This window comes from Pelobates fuscus, chromosome 1 (genome assembly GCF_036172605.1).
Source record: "Pelobates fuscus isolate aPelFus1 chromosome 1, aPelFus1.pri, whole genome shotgun sequence".
Taxonomy (NCBI): Eukaryota; Metazoa; Chordata; class Amphibia; order Anura; family Pelobatidae; genus Pelobates; species Pelobates fuscus.
In genome coordinates, this window is record NC_086317.1 from 222,270,953 (window position 1) to 222,294,017 (window position 23,065).

The 23,065-nt window shown below is 39.5% G+C and overlaps 1 protein-coding gene across 1 annotated transcript in view; it reads right to left on the reverse strand.

Annotated features, from left to right (window-relative positions):
• GRIK3 (glutamate ionotropic receptor kainate type subunit 3) overlaps window positions 1-11,142 on the reverse strand; it is a 506,016-nt gene extending 494,874 nt beyond the window's left edge. Inside the window, exon 1 of the mRNA XM_063454917.1 lies at window positions 10,256-11,142. Within this exon, the coding sequence (XP_063310987.1) occupies window positions 10,256-10,370 (115 nt within the window). The 5' untranslated portion in view covers window positions 10,371-11,142. The remainder of the gene's footprint in view (window positions 1-10,255) is intronic.
• Between the last annotated feature and the right edge of the window lie 11,923 nt (window positions 11,143-23,065).

A 23,065-nucleotide genomic window follows, 5' to 3' on the forward strand; every position in this document is an offset into this window, starting at 1 on the left:
TGTGTAACACTTTGCATCCCTTTTTCAGTTTCAACATAGGGAAATATGTTTTTATGGTTAGAATGCTTGCACCCTCTTGATGGAAATAGTGGAATGAGCCAGGTTTCATTCATGTAACCTTCACCCTGTCATACAGAAGGTGTGAGAAGCTCATGGGGTACAGTTATTTAACATGCATTTATATATTTTTTAACTGATTGCCTACTGGTAGCTATGTTCCACCAACAGACCCATTCTATTTTTTTTTATGATCCTTGATCAACAATCATAATGCCAGTAGTCTGACTTTTTATGTCATCTTTTAAGTAGTATTATTACTACAGCTGCTCATCATCACAGGGGCTTTCATGATCATGTTTGGATGGCTAAAGTCAGTGTAAGATGGTAAAATGTATAGGATGAGTTAACTTAAGGGTAACAAACCTGAACCAACTTAAAGTACATGACTCGTCTTCTATTTACCTTGTTACTTGCAATTCTTAATTGTGACCTCTGTTACCCTTCTTTGCCCTATCAATAACTCAAGCCTTTTCTCAGCTCATGTTAGTGTTTTGGAAGTAAATGTGTATGTTTCTGATTGCTGAAACTGCTCAAAGCCAGGTGTGCAGAGAGAATACAAACAATAAAACATTTGCTTATTGTGCTAATATACACTTATTACCCATTTCCTCTGTAAGGCTTGCAATAACTCACATTCTCGAGTTCACCTGACTCAGTTCCTTCCAACTCAAATGTTCTCTTGGGCTATTCAACAATATGTAATAGTACGTTCAAAACCTATTTGCAAATTCTAAGCCATAATAGCCGTGAAGGAAAAAAAATCTCCAATGTGACTGAATGGGATGTATTTTCAGTTAAGTCTAAATTTAGTCTTGATCTCTCGTCTCTTCTTATTTCTCTTGTCATTGAGCCTCAACGCAATAGTTCCCCCCTTCTTGGGTTTCCTTCTATGCAAAGAGGACAGCAGTGCAGCTGAGGACACTGTGCCCATTTACAAGACTTAACTAAAAAATGTCTGATGATTTGAATGAGCTGGAATGAAAAAAAAACAAAAAAACTCAAATCACATGGGTATATATTTACAGTGCCAATGTTTAACAAAACAATATGGACTTGCACAAATGTAAGATGTAGAAAAACTGCATTTGAATTATTATATACCCAGTACAGGCTGCTGGTACCTGTATGCACCCAAAATAACCACATTTCATGCACAGAGCTCTGCTGGTATTATATCAATATTTTGTGTATATCCTTTGCAGTCTATGTCCACAAAATAAATTTGAAGAACAAAAGTATGAGGTTTTTTTGGCCTTTGTAATTATTGTCTAATCTTCAACGGGATATCTTTTAAGGGTAGATTTATTATTTTACTAAACGTTCAGCATATACATCTTTTGTTCGAAAATTTCTTCCCTGGTCTCTGAGTCTGTAGCCAGTTTCTTGGTTCAGCAGCACTGCGATAATACAAAGAAGAGAATACAGTGTCTTTTTGTGTAGTACATAGTAGTATGGCATACTGCCCTCTACTGACAGCTAACACATGCAACACAATATTCTGATAAGCTTTTGGACAAGCATATATCCTTTAACATCCTGAAGGTTTGCATACATTCATACGTAGACTATGCACATACCTTAAAGGGGAACTGCCTCATCTCTCAGATTTACAGCAATTAATAAAACATTGAAAATCACCTTACCCGGAGTACACCTTTTATTTTGTCGTGAGTGGCTGTGTTTTATCTTAAATTTATATTCAAGATTTAGCCAATCATATCATATTCATTTTCAGACAAGGCAAAAACAGGTCAAACTTTGCAAATAAAGAGAATAGAAACATTGTTTCATGGCTCCCCTTCTCTATATGATTTATATACTGACTGTCAGGTGCAAAGGACATAGTTTGTAAGAATGATTGATTTAGAGCTAAAATAGAGGAGCCTAGTTGCTGGACAAAGAGGTGTGAATTTCTATATTTTCTTTTCCTTTTTCACAACTCACAAATACATATTTGTTAAATGAAAGGGTTAAGTTAACATACTATTAAAAGTCCTGGGAAGTAACATACCTTTAAGAATAGTGGTCATGCAGTTAAACCTCATATAGCAGTACCATGTCTGGGGACAAGCCTTGGTCACACATGGATTGATGTTCTGAAAACACTTAAAATAAGATCTGAAACCAACAACATCTCCAGAAACCGTGAGAGTGTTTCTGAATAATTACTGTGGACAGTGATTAGGATGCTGTAAAAGAAAGCAATGGCAAGCTGACACACTGGTTGGCTGGTAAGGTGGTAAATTAGCACGGTGTGATGATATGCAAGTAGTTATCCAACCAAGCGTGCACACGTGCATAACTCAGTGGGTACACTCTTGCATGCATGGAGCACTGGAAATTGTATTGTGTTTCTGTCTTTCTCCAAGAAACAGGACATCAGAATATGACCCAGAACAATAGGGCATAAATCCAAAATGCAAGTTATCCCACTGGATCTAGCACAGATCTGAAGAATACTACAAGGATACACATGTAGGATGCTTTCAAATCCTTATTTTTCGGTGACCTCTCGAATCCTAGTGTCTTTAAGTGGACTTTTTTTTAGCAAGAGTCTAATGAGGTTTTTATAACATTATGTATTTATATTGAACCTGTTGACATTAAGATTAATTAGTGAGTTAATTAGTGAGGCTATGTCATCACATAAAGTTGCATTGAACCATTATTTAAATCTAGTTTCATTGTAAGAAGCAGTTAAGATAAAAGAGTAATTGGGGTCACTGATAAATATCTTTCCAGTTACATTACAGTTACAAAGCTCACTACACCTCAGAAATAACCAGGCTGGGGTACTTGGCCTGTAGCAAAACAACTTTACGTCTACGTAAGTGGAGGAGTCAAAGTTAAAAAAACGTATGGTAGATGGAACCAATCAATACTGTATTCAGTATTGACTGAATACAGAAACAGCAGCAGTGGTCGACTATTAACAGATACTGCTTACTCAGGTGCTTCAATGTGAATGACACATTTGTGTGTAAACGTATATGTCATTATAAAGAGTTTAATTTTTTTTATAATAATAATGTTATTATAATAACAGTATAAAAATATATAAGCAAGTCTTATGGCCTGACTGGTGTGTGTATTTGTGTTAAGCAATGTATTAACTATCCACTTACTTCAGGTGGAAGGGGTTTTTATCCATACTCCCCCCCCCCCCCCCCCCCCACCACAACTCTTTTGGTATGTTCCTTTGGGTGTGCCTTCACACTGAATGGGTTGTCAGTCAGGCGTACTTGATGACAGATAGCCAGTCCCCACCTAGAGGAACCCTTAGAGTGCACTGTTGAAGCACTCTCTGCATGGTCCACTACGTTTGCACTGTGCAGCCTGGGGACTTTTCACTAGTGTCCCTGGATTTGGAACATCAGGGAACCAAATTGGGATGATAGGACAGGACCCCAAAATAGGCACTGTCCTGCAAAAAGCACAAAAAAGGACAGTTGGGAATTCTATAATAGAAAGTTCTTACTGTGAAATATTATGGTCTTCAGGGCAACATATAATTTGCAGGTGCCTATGTGTTTTAAATAGAAATGTCACTTCAATAAAGGAGACAGTTACCCACTTCTCACCCCAGGGACACAACCAAAACTGTAATGGATCCCATTTATTTATTCAGGTGTTTAAGAATGTAACCCATTTTGTGGAAATACTCTGGACAGTATTCAATCTTGAATAATCGATCATGAATATACTGTATATACTTTTGATCAAGTACCAGATTATTAAATTAACTGTTCTCCCAGCAGTTTTCTTTTTCCGAAAAAGATTTCCTTCAAGCAGATTATGTACACTATCTTTGTGCACATTTCATGGCCCAACCATTAACCTTTTTCACACTCGCATTATTATTCTAACGCATAATTCAAAACATAATTAGAGATACGCGTTTCTGTGTGGTTTACCAGGGTAGCAATCTCTTCATATGCTTTAAACTGACATTGTTACACATATCGACACTGAAAGTATCTCCAAGTTATCTATTTATGTCTCTGGGAGATTCCTGTATGTGCTCTGTAGAGGCAGACGGATACTGAAAGAAAATCAATATGTTTGGGGTTTTTTCCTGATAAAAGCAAATGACTTTAGACAAGTGGTTTAGTATGTGTCGGGGATACATCACATTTGGGAAACGGATTTTAGACAAACTCAGACTGTAAAAATCCATAATCATATAGTCAGACAAAGCCGTATACATTGTGTCAAAAATGATAGATGCAACAATTTTAATTTCTTTAATTTCGTTATTTTCATCACGAGTTACTTTGAATTGATACACCGGAATTATTAATTAATAGTGTTTACCTCTACTTATAGTTCATGCCACATGGATTTTAATAAATGGAAAATAGGTGCAAACAGAACCATACGAAGCTGTTTCAGGCCTGAACACTAACATCAATGTCTTAAAATATCCATGTGTTGATGTCATACAAGGGGCAGGGTCACCATAGCAATGCCATGGAGAAATTATGCAAACTAAAAACAAATTCTGTTTCTCAATTTCTTCTTTCAGGTCACCCTCAGCACCGATGCTCTCGTTGCCAACGTTCTTTTCTACTCTTATTATTTTTGGCGTTTATAAAGCACCAACTTATTCCGCAACGCTTTACAATATTATACCATTAAAGCTCTCTGCACATTTAAGACTTTCTGCATACACTCCTAACTACCTTTTGGTTAACATTAACTAATTAGTTTTGTCAGCAAAGAGTTGAAAATCTTTTTTTTTTTTTTAAATAGACGATTAGAAGCCATATGTTAGGAGGCTTCTGAAATACAAGTCTGTTAAAGAGGTGTGAAAATAGCTATTATCACTGTTCGCTTTCTACGGAAGCAACTAATTTCTACTCGAATCTTCAGCTTCACATTATTTGTAATAGCATTACAGAAAATTGTTTTATGACTATAGATGTTAAATGCCAGCCCATGTTATTAGATTCTCCATGCACTGGGCTAGAGTACGATTCCATCATAAAATACTATTTCACTTACCCAAGTAGATGTGTCAATCAGCAATTGGCCCTCTTTGTCCAAAGTAATTGCTATATTGCATCACCATTAGTTAACCAAACAACATATATGGGGTATCAGAAAGCCCAACCGTGTTTGTATAGATTTCTACAGCTTCCCCAGTTGCTTAGGCAGGTCCATGAGTGGAATCATCTTGGACCTTTTTACTCCTATTTCAGGAAGAAAGGTCAGATTCCCAAGATCGTGGAGTCTTATTTTTCGACATGGACTTACTTACTTAGAAATGTATTTAATTCAGTATATATATTTGGTGCTACTATAACTGCAAATCTTGAATACAGGTAACTCAGCTGAGGACTTTTAAGTCCTTAAAATGTAGGGTTCACATAAGTGTCGTCATTAAAAGCATGATCATACTGATCATATCTGAAAGACGTGGCAACGTATCTCTGCTATGAAACGGTTAATATTTTGATGAGCATTTAAAAAGGTCCTGGTTGCATTTACTGCCACTTAAAGTGTGACAGCAGTGGTTTCTTCATGTCGTAGCACAGTATCCCTCATTCGCCTTACTTCCTCTAACCACCATTTTCTTGATGCTGTTTTTGCTCTTTGTTCCTTATTACTTTTTATCTTTATTGTTATTTCTTTCTTCTACTTTTAACTCCCATTATTCTTCTCTCATCTCGCTTAGTGTAATGATTTTACCACCCTGATTTATGTGACATCTCTCTGAGGTTTCAAATAAACATCTAATCTTCTAGCGTCTAAACAGTGTGTGTATGAAGGCAATGCCTGGATTACTAGGGCAATATTCAAAAAAGTGATGTTATAAAAAACATTTAATATATACAAACAAATCTCTGTCTTTCTCCCAATTATCCATTTAGCACCCTACGGATAGTCTTCTAGCTGGGTGCAGTAACCTCAGTTATGAAAGCAAAAATAGTCTCAATTTCACCATACAATTTGAAGGTTATAAGAACACAAAGGTGACAATATGAGTACCTCTGCTTTATCTTTAGATTAATTTGATGGGGGTTAAGATGTTACAGAAGAAAGATGGTCAGAGAGATGATTATAAATGGCCATAGGTATAGAGGAGAAGAAAATATCCAACACATGTAACACAAAACTATAAGTCAGAAAGGAAACACATTTCAGGACACAATAGGAATTCCACATATAAAAATAGTGTTTGCAAGAACAGGGATATGATGGTAAAAGAAAACAAAGACAAAATAAATTATTAAATAAGAACAAGTTTACAAAATAAATAATATACAAAAATTACATGAAAATAACCTTGTGAATTCCTGTGGTTAATGCATTCTTGTTTAAAAAATGCAAAATCCCACAAGTCCATGATTTTATTTTTTTTCTTAAATAATACATTTGTATGATACATAGAATCCTGTACTTTTAAAATATGTGACACGTGTGCTCTTTTCCCCTAATTCTAAGTAAGATTGTATACAGAGGGATGATTTTGCCTTTACAAGCAGTGTGACCAAAAATATCAATATACTTATTTTTATCAAGAACATTACCTAGTTATGGATAAATGATGAGATTATATTGAAATGGTTTAGCATCCGTAGTTTAAGTGGGATTCAATTTGATTGTTCAACACTTTTTATTTATTTTTTTAAAATATCCTTTAAATGCCACTTAAAATGGGAAAACACATCATACTGAGATATGATAATTACAGAAGATTTTCACTTTTAATTTTTACTAACAACTTGGACCACAGCGACACAGAGAATTGCACACGTACATCAAGAAATATATTGGATATATATATATATATATATATATTTAAAATAAAAAACGCTATAATGTTTAAGACAATGGATGTAGCTGTTGTAGAATACTGCAAGCAGGTTACAGAAGTCATTGGGATAGTGTTTTAAACATCTCTGTCCCTGAAATGGTTAAACATTAAGCCCAGTCTACCCTATATTGGGCCCCAAAGATTGCCGTAGAGTCATTCTCTATCAGGATTGAACATTAAAACTCTGCTCTGATATACCAGGTTACAGAAGGAGCAGAGAGACAAAACAATACTGGGTAGCAGCCAGATCTGGCCGTAGCCAGTCCTGCTTATGTTCCAGAGAAAACTCAGCCTGACAGCCATGTAGTCCCACTGGTATGTTAAAAAAATAGCATTGCTGCTGACTCTCAGGATAATGCCCTTCAATTCAGTTTATAGATTTTTTTTGTGTGTAAATTAATTAACATGGGCACCATTTCATCCTTTTATTCAAACATTCTATTAAGCGTCCTACTGTGAATGGCTTTTTGTCTAATCCACTCTGATTTGCAAAGCATTGCATTTTACCAACTCTGCTGGGAGGCAAGTCTATGAATACACCACCTGAAAGTAATAATTCTTCAGATTTCTTTAGAATGTAATACTTAGAAAATCCAAAGTGGATAATGTTTTTTTAATACAAATGCTGCCAGCTAGTTTCTGTAATAGAGTAGGTACATGCTATGAATGAGATGAAAGAAGGACATGAACACAAAAATACTATAAAACCACCTAAGGTTAAATCTGTTTAAAATAAATCTAATCTTTCTTAAATACAACATGTTTTATGCAAATTATTATTTAAATATTATTTAAAAATAGAATTAATTTAAAAATAGAATTGTCACTGTCTCAGCAGTCTAATGTGTGGGTTGCTCTACAGTCACATTTCTTAAATCTTACACTGCTTAACAATATATAGTCACTAAGTGTATAGTGAGTATTTAAGCCATTCAATACCAGGGTGTCCATATCACTGCATAATTTAAATGGTTAATAAATATGATAGTCATGTCCATTTGTTAGCTATAGATCCTTCACATCAAAAACATGAAATATGAAACCGTATTGGATTATGCTTTGCGTTTCGGTTATATTCAATATATCGTATAGTTGTAGCTTTCTTAACCATCACTGCTTGGAGAGTCCAGTTTAAAATACCTGGTCAGAAATTCCACACTTTAAACACAGTGCCTTATTATAAAAAATGGAAATTGTCACAGGATGAAAATAATACATTATTTTAAAATGATTGAGCGGGTATACTTAAGACAATTAGGTAACCCAGAAGTGACCTTTGAGTCACTGCAGCTTTAGAAGGTTTCATTAGTTATTAAACCCCCCTCACAATGTGAATAAAAGTATCACCACTGCATCTTTGGAATATAAGCTTAATATATGCTTAGACAACTTTAATTGCAATTGATAGAGCACAAAGACCCAGTACCTACAATGCTACAGTGTCTTGCATGGTGATTCATTTCATTAAGTATGCAGAATATGGAGTTATAGAAACACTGATTAGATCTTTTAAACATAACAAATGTTGCCTATCCTCAGTCCCAAATAGAGTTTTATTGCAGTTAGCGTACCATATATTTAAATGATGCAAACTAGGCTTTGGTTAAAGAAGGGCATGTATGAAACAACATTCCTGCATCAACTTAAATTGTCTAATTTTTTCATATTTCTAACACACACACATACATACGTGCACAAACAATATATAACTGTATGTATGTGCATATTTATATATATAAATATATATATATATATATATATATATATATATATATATATATATAGATATAGATAGATAGATAGATAGATAAAAAAAGGTCTTTGAGTACATTGGTACTATGTACATTATAACATTCTAATTATAAAATTGCTTTGTCTATAATAAATCTTGTTTGTAAAGAGAAGATCAACTGGAGAATGATCACTGGAGAGCTGCAAATAGAATTCCCGAGCTCATATGTGGCACATGAGAATAGGTAAGTATTTTGACAAAGCCATACGGTTTTACAATTTGACAAGGTTTGCGGAACACTTCCCCTTACCATATACATTAAAAAAAGCTAAAGTTCTAATGCAATAATTCCATACATGAAGTGGTACAGACCCATGCAATAAAACTATTTAATAACCAATTAAATTACATTCTATAAACACATCTAAATAAAATGGATTAGAGCAGGTTTCATGTATTTCTCATTTTTGATTTTTTTTTTTTTTTATTAATATATTTTATTTTGTAGTTTATTAAAATTATTTAAAAATATATATATTTTAACCTGGACAAAATGAAGAAAGTTACTAAATGCCTATAACATCCCCAGCAATGTGACTCAGGCCTCATTGACTGGAATGGTTTAATTAAAAAAAAAAGTTGATGCTAATCACACTCCTGAAGACAACCCTTCACAAAAGTTTTTTTAGACACATAATTAGCATGTCCTGCCTTGTTTTAGAACTCAATAGCAAACCAGTGCTACACCAAACTGGTACAATTGTCCTTAGAGATCAAAGTGACTATTGGTTAGCCAAGGTCAAAAGGTGACGAAACATGAAGATCATAAAGCAAGCTTATTTTTCAACTGGGTAATTTTGCCTGTGCTTTATTTGGATACATGGCACAATGCTGAAAATCTTGAATGAAAGGAGGGATACAGATACATGACTTACTGTTCCCTATTAACATACAGACAAATCAGAAAGAAAAAGACAGAGGACAAACAATGTCCCTGCTTTTCCAGAATATCACTGAAGTTCTTGAAATGGCTTTTGCTAAGAAATTACACTAAAATCATCTCTAGAGATTTTATCGTGGAACTCAGAGATTCCTTCTATTAACCATTTGATGCTTCCATGTTACAAGGAATAAAGAACTTCATGAGGTTAATAACTCTCTACGTATGCTTTTCTCTGTTTCACATTCTGTAAGCAACTTCTGAGAGTGCCGTGTTGCTGCTGACATCACACATCCCAACTGACAAGCATAAGCTGAACTATAATAGTATTCAAACGTATGGACCACGAGCAAAAGCCAAACTCAGTTTCCCAAGGGGCAACTGGAATAAACTCTGCAGTGAAACAGCACTTAGATAATATGCAGCAGCTCTAAGCAGAGGTTCACGAAATGTACTGGTTGGCCAATGAAGCAACCTGGAATGTCCTTCAGTAAAGACGAGTTTCCCATATGAATGTAGGACTTGCTGTGAAACATCTTAAAGATGCTCTTGTGGTCAGACTCATAAGATACTTAACCCCTTCTCTGACAGAGTGACCAGAAAAAGTATTGTTGCCTGCAATATCTTGCTGGCTCCTTTAACAAAGAAGGGTGAGGACATCACATACAATCTATCTATATATCAAATGGCATGCAGAACTTACCTATACGGATAACGTGTGGCATTCCTTGACAATTCTGAAGCCAGAAGATGTAGCACAGAAAAACTGCCCAGAATTCTAAAACCATACTCCGAAAAGAGACCCAGTAATGTGTCATTGTTAGAAACAAAATCCCCCCTTAAGTTAAGTTAATGCGTGATTCCCTGGGACTTCAGATGCTGTTTTAAGATTCCAGTGATAGCCCAAGACAGACACACTTGAATGCCTCTGCACTGCACATGTTAGCACCCTCTCCCAAAGCTTGTACAGATGAAATCAAAGGTTTGATACTCTAGCACTAATCACACAAAAAGATTCACTCTTTATCAGTGTTCCACTGCTCTTAGCTTCTCCTTAGTCCCATTCACCTGCTGGAGACTAGATGCTGAGATGCAGTCCTCATTGATGCTATCAACTGGTCCTTAGCAAATCTGCGGACTGGAATCATAGACATAAGAGATCAGGAGCTCCCTTGGGCTTGAGAAGAAGGAAAGACAGATGCAGCAGCAGCCATCCTGCAGATGAAGTGAAAAAAATATATATGTATATTCCCTTCTGTGGCTTCAGAGCTTTTGCACAAGTGAGGAAACTGGACTGACAAAGGCAGACACACTCAGGCAGCCTGCCTGCTCCCCATGCAAAGCAGCAACCATCTCCTGACGGTGATTTGTTCAGTTGGGTGAAAGCAATTCATTCTACTTGCATGTAGTCTTTGGGGGGTGGAGGGGTGGACTGCAAATGAAGATAAACAAGAGAGTGATGCTGGATTACAAACGGTAGCTCAGGCACTTAGAATATGGGTGTCAGATCTGAATTCACACAAGGCAGATCCAGTACCCCCTCCCTTTGGCTATGAATCTACTTATTTGGAGTGAGAAAAACTGCCAGGATTTTCTTGGCTTTAACAGTGTGGATTGCTGGCTCTGTGAAGAATTTTTGTATAAAATGAACCCCCAGCCTTGAGAATACAAATGGGTGGAGGGTATGGTATAACGCTTACGGAAGTAGCTCTTCTAAACAAGCTACATTCTTGACAAATATAGTGATTGTGAATAAGCTGACTATTGAGTTTTGTCCTGTTCTGAAAGCAATATATATATATATATATATATATATATATATATATATATATATATATATATATATATATATATATATATATATATATATATATATATTTCCAAATGATCTAAATTCTAATAAAGGACTGTTTACAATACTCTTTACGCTGACATGTTTCTGTAAATAATAAAGAAAAAAAATGTGGTTGATTTATTTTGTAGGGTGCATCTGATATACTTTTGTGCTACACTTGTATCTGTTTAAGAACAACAGTCGGAATAACTGTAAAAAGAATAAGCTGTAGGAATTTAAATAATACCTGCAGAGGAAGGCATTTTATAAGCAAACAAACAATACAAACAAAAAAAGGATTTGTTTACAATTGTAAAAAAAAGTAGGCATGCACCTGGAACAATGACATTGAATAGCAAATTAGAATTACATACTATGCATTTATCGTTTCCTTTCAGAACAAAATGATGGCAGTGAAATTAATTTAAACCTCCATGTGAATACCAGAAGAGTCCAATGCTGGGAGGTGTGATTCAGAATGGTGTTGACACCTAGTGTTGTAAGAAGCTGATCAGACAAGGGCTAAAAAGAACACTCCTGGATTTTACTAGGACAGCCAGCTCAGGTGCTGCAATAGGTAGTTCAGAACAGTGCTAGGAGGCACCATTCAAACTCTAGGTCAGGCTTCCCCAAACTCTGGCCCTCTAGATGTTGCTGAACTACAACTGCCACGATTCTATGAATGAAATAGGCTGAGAATCATGGGAGTTGCAGTTCAGCATCAACTGGAGGGCTGAAGTTGGGGGAAGCCTGCTCTAGGTGCTGGATAGTAAAGCTTAGAATACATTTTAAATAGATACCAGATCCTCAAAAGTACAGTTCAATTTGGTGCCAAAATGCATTTATAACTCACGCACTGAATTATTTCTTGTATTACAGCACCAGTATATTCTCCAGCACTGTAAAATGCCTAAATTAAAGCAATTGAAGAAAAGCACTTTTGACATACAGGAGAAGGATGTCAGGCCGTGTTAAAATGGGCGTTTAGCTCCAGATCATGCTACGAAGGGGTAGCTCAAACACATGATGGGGTGAGCAGTGTATATTCATGGTCGCAGGGGTAGTATAAAGAAATTTTTACACATTAAAGGTAGGAGGTGCAGTTTGATTGCCTGTTACATAGGGCAGTATATACCTATGGTAGAAGAGGTAGTTCTAATACATGATCTGAAGAGCCATATAAATGCTACCTACTCATGATAAAAAGGCAGTACTCAAGGTAGGGAAGGGCAGTTCTAAATCTCTAGCATGGGGAGTTCAGGTTGTTGGTGTGATTGCTCACTGTTAATTCAGACTCCTGCTAGGTGGGGCAGTTTGCATGCAAGCTGAGCTGCTGCTGTATTTAAACTGGTTCTAGAATACAGTTCTGGTTTTGACTAGGATGCTCAAGTCACATTTTGACTAGTGAAAGCTGTGTGTGTTTGCACTAAGAATAAATATCACACACTTTCTAAGTATAATTAGTAGTAGGAATTGCAATTAATGTATGTGCTCTATAGTGTTTTATGGGATTAGGCGTAAGTGCCAACAGTCCCAAATTTGCCGGAACAGTCCTGCATTTTTAATTCTGCCAAGATTTTATAAATCAGCAGGGGACTGGGCACAATGGTCCAGGGCCGGAGTAGCAAAAATGGACTGATGGAGCTCCTGCTTAAGGTCCATGTTCCAAAATAGGCCCATAGGGATATGCAGAGAACATGTGGTACCAGCATTAATGCAGAGAGCTTTATAATATGCTAGCACCTGCAATATATGTTCAGTTTGTGTAAATGTAAAGCAGATGGTTTCGCTGCCCACCTGTGATATGTATCTGAGAAGGAGCTTGTCTGTAGTCTCCACTTCCTCCACACACCAGCTCCTTCACAGTGTAACAGCTTACTGTGAGAATGTAGGGGAATTTAATTTTAAGCACCCCTCTCCCAGTGCATCACACTGCATGGGAGATGCTTTGTTAAAGAGTGGAAGAACCTGATGCAGCTCCCGATCACTAGGCAGTGGCACTGAACCCGGGAAGTGGCTACCAATTTTTTCCAGAGTGAGAAGTGGGGATTGGGGAAGAGAGCAAACTAGATGGAAAAGGAGATGGAGCTGGGGGAGTCTGGGACCCCTAGTTCCAATATGTGGGTTACCATGGCAGCACTCCATGTTGCAGCAGGCCAGTCCTGCCAGGGTTAGAGAGAGAGGAGCTGCTGTAAAGTGAACATGGTGTGTACAGAGCTCCCTATTATTTCTATTATTATTATGTTATGATTTATATAGCGCCAACAAATTCTGCAGCGCTTTACAGTGAGTGGACGAACAAACGTGGTTGTAACCAGACAAGTTGGACACACAGGAACAGAGGGGTTGAGGGCCCTGATCAATGATCTTACTTGCTAGTGGGAGTGGGGTAAAGTGACACAAAAGGTAAGGATAGTATTAGACTAATGACAGTTGCAAGGGAGGAATCAGTTGGGAGCTTTTAACAGTTTAATTAATACACTTTTATAAAGAAGTGGGTTTTTAAGGTTTTTTGAAGGAGTGGAGACTGGGTGAGCATCTAAAGGGAAGTGAGTTCCACAGGAACGGTGCAGCCTATGCAGCATACAATGCCACCAGACCACCAGGGAATATAATCTCCCCTATCCCTGGACAGGTAAGAAGCAAAGAGAAGGGAATAAAATTAAATGTAAATTAAAATAAATGAAACAAAACAAAACAAAAATGCTTTATTGTTCCACAGAATGCATCAACTATTTTACACAACATTTACGCATACTACATCCATTACGAAAACACACACAGTATCCACTACACGAACACACACTCTGCATTAACTATACAAACAGCATCCACTACACAAACACACACTCTTTATCTAATACACACAAACACCACATTGATTACACAAACATACAATCTGCATTCACTATACACACTGCATCCACTTTACACGCACACAATGTACACTACACACACCGCATCCACTACACACACACACACTGCATCCTTGTTAGCGGACTCAGGATGGACCCTGTGCGTGGACTCGCAGGGCGGGACCTTGAGCTCTGATGGAAGCCCTGTCCTCCAATAATCCAGTTTTCTATTCTGAACTAAAGTGTTTTCAATATTTTTCTATTTGTTGCACTTAAAGATAATCACATTTTTAGTTTATGTTAAAAAACAAATGTGCTTACCTTTTTCAAATTATGCATTTTTATAAAAAGGCCCACCAAAATATTCAGCACTGGGGCCATGAACACCTTAATCTGACCCTGACTAGGACCATGCATAGAGTGCTATATCAGTGGTCTGTGCGTGGTCATGCCATTCTCTTGTGGTTAACATGCCCCCTCAAAGGGTTGGGTACACCCCTTTGACAGGTGTCATGTATTTCAGGTGAGTATTAGTTGTACCATTCCAATTAGGTAAGAAGGACTTATAGGTTTATGACAAGACTAGGGCAATCATGTTGATGATTTCTATAAAATGTAATTCAAAACCTACTTTAGCAGTTCTGACATAGGCTAAATTCTATGGGGTAATCGTTATAAGGAGACTGATTACAGGAGTTCCTGTTCTAACTGCCACTAGAAGGGAGGTTTAAACCAATAATAAGAATTGAGAACATCTAGCCAAGGGGTTTGACTTGGACAGCAATGAAATTAATCTAATTTACATCTCTGCAGAGTTCCCTAAATGCTGTTTCTGGTTTCAAATGTTTGGATTTTTTGAGTTTATAGAATATATGCATACCAATACTTAAGATGTATTACATATGTAGAGCATGTAAGGCAAGATGAGTTACATAACCGTTTTTCAATATCTTATTAGTCTAAAAACAGCACAATAAATTATTTAAATTATATGTGACAATCCAACACAAATTGCAAGCATTTCAAAAGATATAAAGTTAATTCTGGTTAGGCACTGAATATGCAGTTCTGATTGTTTTTTGTGCATTGCAGTTAAGCATTTAAATATAATTACATTTTCAGGTTATATCTCTCAGGCCCAGAGCGTCCTTTTGTTCCAGGCTGTTTATACTGGTAGTGCTTTTATGATCAATACTAACATGTATGTTTACCATACAATTCTGTAGATTTGCCATTTTAAATACGTAAATGTATCCATAGTCAAACAATAATGTGTTTAGTCTATAATAATTACACACTAGTCAACATTTTGTGAGGTGGATGGATTATCTCGGCAAATGAGAAGTCCTCGCTAACACAGATTTAGACAGATTTGTGAACAGTATTTCAGAGAAATAGGCCTTTTGTGTACATAGAAAAAGTCTTAGATCTTTGAGTTCAGCTCATGAAAAATGTGGGCAAAAACAAAAGTGTTGCTTTTATAATTTTGTTCAGTGTATTTTGCCTAAATAAATTCTACACCGCAGTGAGCCATATTCATTGATAATAATTAATTATGGATATTATATATCAGTCCTAGCATGCATTTCAACCATTCATTAAACAAAACTGGCAATGGACAAGCAGTTTTATTTGTCAGACCTCCGGATCAGTCTCTCAACACACTACACCGCTGGTCCATCAAGTCCTCAATAGAAGGAATTGAGGTCCAAGTTTGGTGGAGCTTCAGAGGGAGTAATGTTCACAAACAGAGTGGTAAAATCTTCTCTAATAAATTGAGTAGCTTGACGCATTTTGTGTAAACAAAGACAGAGCTACATCTTCCGCTAGCTGTGCTGTCATTTATATATAACAACTTCATTCACCTGTGGAATAAGCGCAACGTTACCATGTCAGACGTCAGTATAGAGACTCACTCTTTGTGTATATATATTTAAAAAGACTACGGATAGCAAATCATACCGTAGAAATTAGCTCAATAGGCACATTTCAGACACTGTCATAATGCACAGTTCAGGTCATTTAAAGTATAGTCTGGTTGTCTGCTGAAAAGTTCTGCTTTACTGTTAATAGAAGATTCAGTCAGAATCTAAGCTACGTAATTAAAAATTAGAAAAGTTTGCCATTTTTTCTGACGAAATGGGAAATATATCAGTCTGATGGATTAAACACAGTTGATGTATGAATCATTTTATTGAAAGACAATCCATTAAAACAGGAGGGATCTTGGCAATTTCAGTTTTTAAATTGACTACTAATTACTATTTAAGGAATTAGCCCCTGGCTGTTGATATGTGGAAATTGGAAAAATTAGTGGATACATGGAATTGTCTTCCAGTAGTGATGTCTACAACATGAAATTTGTCGTTCGCGAACGGCGAACGCGAACTTCCGCAAATGTTCGCGAACGGGCGAACCGGGTGAACCGCCATAGACTTCAATGGGCAGGCAAAGCGGTGGGTGGGGGCCCTAAACAAGAATGAGGGGGGGGGAACCTAATGTCCTCCCCCCTGGCCCCCACCCCTGAGCGGTGGGTGGGGGCCATAAACACAAATTGGGGGGGGGAACTAATGTCCTCCCCCTGGCCCCCACCCCTGACGGTGGGTGGGGGCCCTAAATACCAATAGGGGGGGCCTAATGTCCTCCCCCTGGCCCCCACCCCTGAGTGGCGGGTGGGGGCCCTAAATACCAATAGGGGAGGGACCTAACGTCCTCCCCACGGCCCCCACCCATGATCGGCGGGTGGGGGCCCTAAATACCAATAGGGGGGGATCTATGGTCCTCCCCCCCGGCCCCCACCCCTGAGCGGTGGGTGGGGGCCTTAAATACCACTGGGGGGGACCTATTGTCCTCCTCCCCGGCCCCCACCCCTGAGCGGTGGGTGGGGGCCTTAAATACCACTGGGGGGGACCTATTGTCCTCCTCCCCGGCCCCCACCCCTGAGCGGCGGGTGGGGGCCCTAAATACCAATAGGGGGGGACCTATTGTCCTCCCCCCTTGTCCCCACCCCTGAGCGGCGGGTGGGGGCCCTAAATACCAATGGGGGGACCTATTGTCCTCCCAGTGGGCCCCCACCCATGAGCGGCAGGTGGGGGCCCTAAATACCAATAGGGGGGGACCTAATGTCCTCCTTCCCGGCCCCCACCCATGAGCGGCGGGTGGGGGCTCTAAATACCAATAGGGGGAGACCTATTGTCCTCCACCCGGCCCCCACCCCTGAGCGGCAGGTGGGGGCCCTAAATACCAATAGGGTGGGGACACCTATATTCCTCCCCCCGGCCCCCACCCCTGAGTGGTGGGTGGGGGCCCTAACTACCAATGGGGGGACCTAATTTCCTCCCCCCGGCCCCCACCCCTGAGCAGCGGGTGGGGCCCTAAATACCAATAGGGGGGACCTATTGTCCTCCCCCCGGCCCCCACCCCTGAGCAGTGGGTGGGGGCCCTAAATACCAATAGGGGGGGACCTAATGTCCTCCCCCCGGCCCCCACCCCTGAGCGGCAGGTGGGGGCCCTAAATACCAATAGGGTGGGGACACCTATATTCCTCCCCCCGGCCCCCACCCCTGAGTGGCGGGTGGGGGCCCTAACTACCAATGGGGGGACCTAATTTCCTCCCCCAGGCCCCCACCCCTGAGCAGCGGGTGGGGCCCTAAATACCAATAGGGGGGACCTATTGTCCTCCCCCCGGCCCCCACCCCTGAGCGGTGGGTGGGGGCCCTAAATACCAATAGGGGGGGACCTAATGTCCTCCCCCCGGCCCCCACCCCTGAGCGGCAGGTGGGGGCCCTAAATACCAATAGGGGGGACCTAATCTCCTCCCCCCGGCCCCAATCCATGAGCGGCAGATGGGGGCCCTAAATACCAATAGGGTGGGGACACCTATATTCCTCCCCCCGGCCCCCACCCCTGAGCAGCGGGTGGGGGCCATAAATACCAATAGGGGGGACCTAATGTCCTCCCCGCCGGCTGACACCCCTGAGCGGCGGGTGGGGGCCCCCCAAAAAAGGTCCCCCCAGGTGACTAGGGGTCCCAAATCCCCTAGTCACCCCCCCCCCCCCAAAAAAAAATGGTACCCCTACCTACCCCCCTCACCCTAAAAATAATGAGGGGGGAGTCAATAAAGCTAAAAACCTGTAAATAAATAAAAATAAACTTACCATTAGATGTCTTCTTTTTTCTTAAATCTTCTTTCTTCAGCCCCCAAAAAGGCCAAATAAAAAGCCAATATAACCGTTGCACTTAAAAAAAAAAAAAAAAAAGCGAGTGCAAAAAAATTTAATCCTTGTTTACCCTTAGAGGGCACGCCGCGTACTGAGCTCCGCAGGGCGGGTCAAGGCTTATAAAGCCTTGCCACGCCCTGCAATTAGGCTTAAAACACTCTGATTGGTTGGTTTAAGCCAATCAGAGTGCTCTTTGTCATTTTACACAGCGTGGGAAAATTCCAAAGAACTTTCCCACGCTGTGTAAAATGATACAGAGCACTCTGATTGGGTGGATTTCAAGTCACCCAATCAGAGTGCTCTGTGTCATTTTACACAGCGTGGGAAAGTTCTGTGGAATTTTCCCACGCTGTGTAAAATGACAAAGAGCACTCTGATTGGCTTAACCCCTTAAGGACCAAACTTCTGGAATAAAATGGAATCATGACGTGTCAGACATGTCATGTGTCCTTAAGGGGTTAAACCAACCAATCAGAGTGTTTTAAGCCTAATTGCAGGGCGTGGCAAGGCTTTATAAGCCTTGAACTGCCCTGCAGAGCTCAGTACGCGGCGTGCCCTCTAAGGGTCAACAAGGATTACATTTTTTTGCACTCGTTTTTTCCCCACACTTTTTTTTTCCCACGCTGTGTAATTTGACTCATAACACTCTGCTTGGTGGATTAAGTAACCAATCAGAGCGTTATGAGTCAAATTACACAGCGTGTCCTCCCCCCTTTTTTTACTTTAGGGCCCCCACCCGCTCAGGGAAGGGGGACCCTTCTTTTTTTTTTTTAACAGTGAGCAGCCTGTTGCGAGTAGGGGCACAATTTACTAATAGTAATAATTTTTACTTAGTAAATTTGGCTGAAAGACCACAAAATTTGTCTGAAAGACCACAAAAAAAAATAGGGGGCGGACCGAACATCGCATATGTTCGCCTTCCGTGGCAAACGCGAACACGCTATGTTCGCCAGGTACTATGCGCTGGCGAACCGTTCGGGACATCACTATCTTCCAGTAATGAAAGTAGAAAGAAGAAATTAAAGAATGCTTGGTATGGCTGTAGATACACTTTGAAGAATCATGGTGAGATTTTCAAACAGGAAAACTAGTTTGTTTTTTGTAGTTACACGAGCAGTTTCTGATCCTTTCTGTTTTTAGTGCAAATGAATATGCATGAAACACAAATCTTTCTAAATAGAAGCTTATCCTAAGATAAAGTCTGTAACCAAGATAAATGGCCTTAACTAAACACTAATGATCTTCTGTTATTATTTAATAGGAAAGAATCTTCTCACGGCTCCTGTTGATTAAAGCATTTCATTGTTACTCATTTTATTGTTTTATATCTAGCTATAAACACGGTCCAAATTTCAAACAGATGCTAAACGTGATTTAGAGGTACCTTAGCTCAGATATTTGATTATAATCACGTATCAACTCATTTTGACAGTGGATAATAGACAAGAAGTAATGGACATGGGTTAATAGACAAGATGCAACTAATTAAATTTATTTATTTTTCTTCCTCAGGGCAGACCTGACAGTTTCTGGATATGACGTTTTTTTGGCCACTGCTGCGTGAATCTTTTCAATTAAACTGTCAGCCTGGACGAAAAAAGTACACAAGCTATTCTATGTTAGCCCCACTGGAGAATGAATAAAATGAGCCTTGTGGTCTGAGTCTCATAAGCAGCACAGAATAGCAGATATCCTACATGTGTACCATTATGTACTATGCCATTTACACAACACTGGAGTTAAAGCAGTTCTGTTATGCCCACCCCCCCCCCCCCCTTCCCAAAAAAACATTAATTAGAGATGACCATCTCATTACGATAACATTTCATGAAAATCTCAGAAAGACAGTGTTTGAATCTCACTGAAATTTTAATCCAGACAAAAGACATCATAAGACAAAGTATAAGACTACACTTGACAAAGTGCTCTTTTTATGGAGATCCCATGGAATCCTCCACAGACATCAGTGTTGTACTCTCACGTATGCATGATTGTACAACGCTGACATTATCTCTTGGCAGATGAAGCGCCAGTAGCTGAAGAGGCACTCCCTGAAGAAGATGGTGGTGCCAATGAGGGACAGATTCAGGTAAGTAAAAAGTACCTTACTCTGCTCCCCCAGGCCACCTCAATACAAACAGAGCAGTGGCCATCTGAAGGTCAAAGATCTTGCACATTTCCAATGAACAGGAAATTGTAAATTCAATAGTCCTATAAATTATAGCATAAAATGCTCTCTCTCACCGCTGCAGTTGTGTTTAAAGGAACACTGCAAGCACCATAACAACTAAATAATCATGCAGTGGTTATGGTGCCAGGCAGGTCCCGATGCCCCTCCATTGAAAGAGATTTTTTTTTGTTTTTTATGGATTAACTTCGTACATTCTTCTGGCCTCTGCTACAGCCTCTAGGTCAGTTCAGAGATTTCCACCCAAGCTAATGAGCTGCCCCTGTACTGCAAAGCTTCCACCTCTCCTTGCTGCTGAGAGGAGGCAGGGAGCAGCATCCAATGGATCTCAGTTAATAAGTCAAAATATTCTAAAAAGTTTTGATCACTTAAAATGAGGGTCGTTCCAGGGCACCATAACCACTGTAGTACAATGTACTTGTTATGGTACTTGGAGTATTCTTTTAAGGTTTTAAAGGTGAAATTCAGCCTTAAGATAAAACGATAATGGGATTGTGTTGTGTGAGTAATGCTAATGTACACATCCTATGTTATTTTGGTAGTGAATTTGTCTAAATTAAGTGTATTGTTATGATGTCACATTTGTTTTACTGGTATAAGATACAGGCAGTAAGACATTCTAACACACACAGCTGTCAGCCTCCCAACTGTTCTGAATCTGGTGGGACAACACTGATTTCAGACTTCTGTCTCACTGTCCTTCTGTTCCCTGGTATCTCACTATTGGGAACACCAGGGAACTGTCCCCAGAAAACATAGCTTGAAAACATGATTAGATGGGCTTACACACTGCATAGGGCACTATGGCCATGTAGAGAGTGCTGTATCATTATTGGCATTTATATAGCACTAATATATTGCGCAGTACCAATGTATGTAACTGCGCTCTGTACATGGTCTACCCTTAATAAAACCAGCCAATGTGATTAGCAGGCTGACATGTCCCTTTCCAGGCTGGTCCACCCCCTTTGCGTGGTGCAAGTGACACAGGTCTTCTCTTCCAACCAATGTCCTGTTTTACATACCTACCTTTTTAAAATGTATACAGCAGTAACCTCACTGCAAAACACTGTAGAGGGAAACACTCAGAAGTATCAGAGGAAAACACATGCACAAAGACATAAACAAAAAGAAAAACAAACGTATGAAAACACAATTAATTTACAAATGCAAGTAATACATAAAAATGTGATGTATGTGACTGCCATACCACTTGTAGTGGTAATTTTTTTTGGCTTGAACTAAAAGGGTCTACCAATAGTAAGCCACCCTTCCTGCCATCTTTAGCGCAATTGCAGTCCCACCTGCACATTGAATCAGAGTAATTGGTATTGTACACCATATACCATTAATAATCCTCTAGTATGTGACTGCAAGGGAGTACTAAAAGCTGCCACCACAGGAAGAGATGTATCGCTTTCATACTGAACACCAAAGAGAGAGGATTTTCTTTAAAGGGACACTATAGTAACCACAACCACTACAGCTTAATGTAGTTGTTTTATAGACTGCCCTGCATGTACTTTTCAATGTAAACACTGCCTTTTCAGAGAAAAGTGGCAGTCACACGCTCTATATGGAGACACTGAACGTTCCCCATAGAGATTCATTGATTCAGTGCATCTCTGTAAGGAGATGCTGATAGGCACAGAGCAGTGATTTTGCCACACGTGCAATAGGCTCCCAATGCTATTCCATGGGAAAGCATTGGATTGGCTAAGATCATCAAGATTGATAATCTCAGGCACGGAGGTAGAGCAAGACAGGAACGAGACTGGCATGGCGTGGGAGAAAAGGGAAGTAAAGCCACCTATTTACTGCAATCAGAGGGGGGCCGGTCACCTAAACAGCCACTCCAGGACTATATTGTCAGGAAACTATAGTGTTCATTTAACTTGTATGAATGATAAACAATTGGGAGGTGCCTGAAAATAATATTTTATTCAAATAACTCAGATGGGAGGGCAGCTCAGTACACATGATGGGGTAGGAATAAATAACGGAAAGGTAGGGACAGTGTAAGAGCTCTAGGTACTGCTATAGCTCACTCATTGTAAGTGACAAATGTGAGGATAAAAAGATCAGGGTAGTAAGGAGAATGAGCCAAACAGTTAAACGTATGTGGTTATTTGACTGAGGGAGAAAGATGTGGCACTAATTGTAAGAGACTGTGCATGACTCCCAACACTGGCAGGTATGAGATCTGGGTGGATGGCAGACTTTGAGGGAGACGTTGCCACACTGATGATGCCCATACTGTGCAAGCAATGCCCCTAACTTACAGAACCATGCAGAGAACACTGTTGAAGTACTCTCTGCAGGGTCTTAGTGCCCATAGATAGTGCCAGCATGTCTAATGACGCACTTACACTGTGACGCTTGAGGACAGGTCCCTGAACGCAGAGAACAGGTCCCT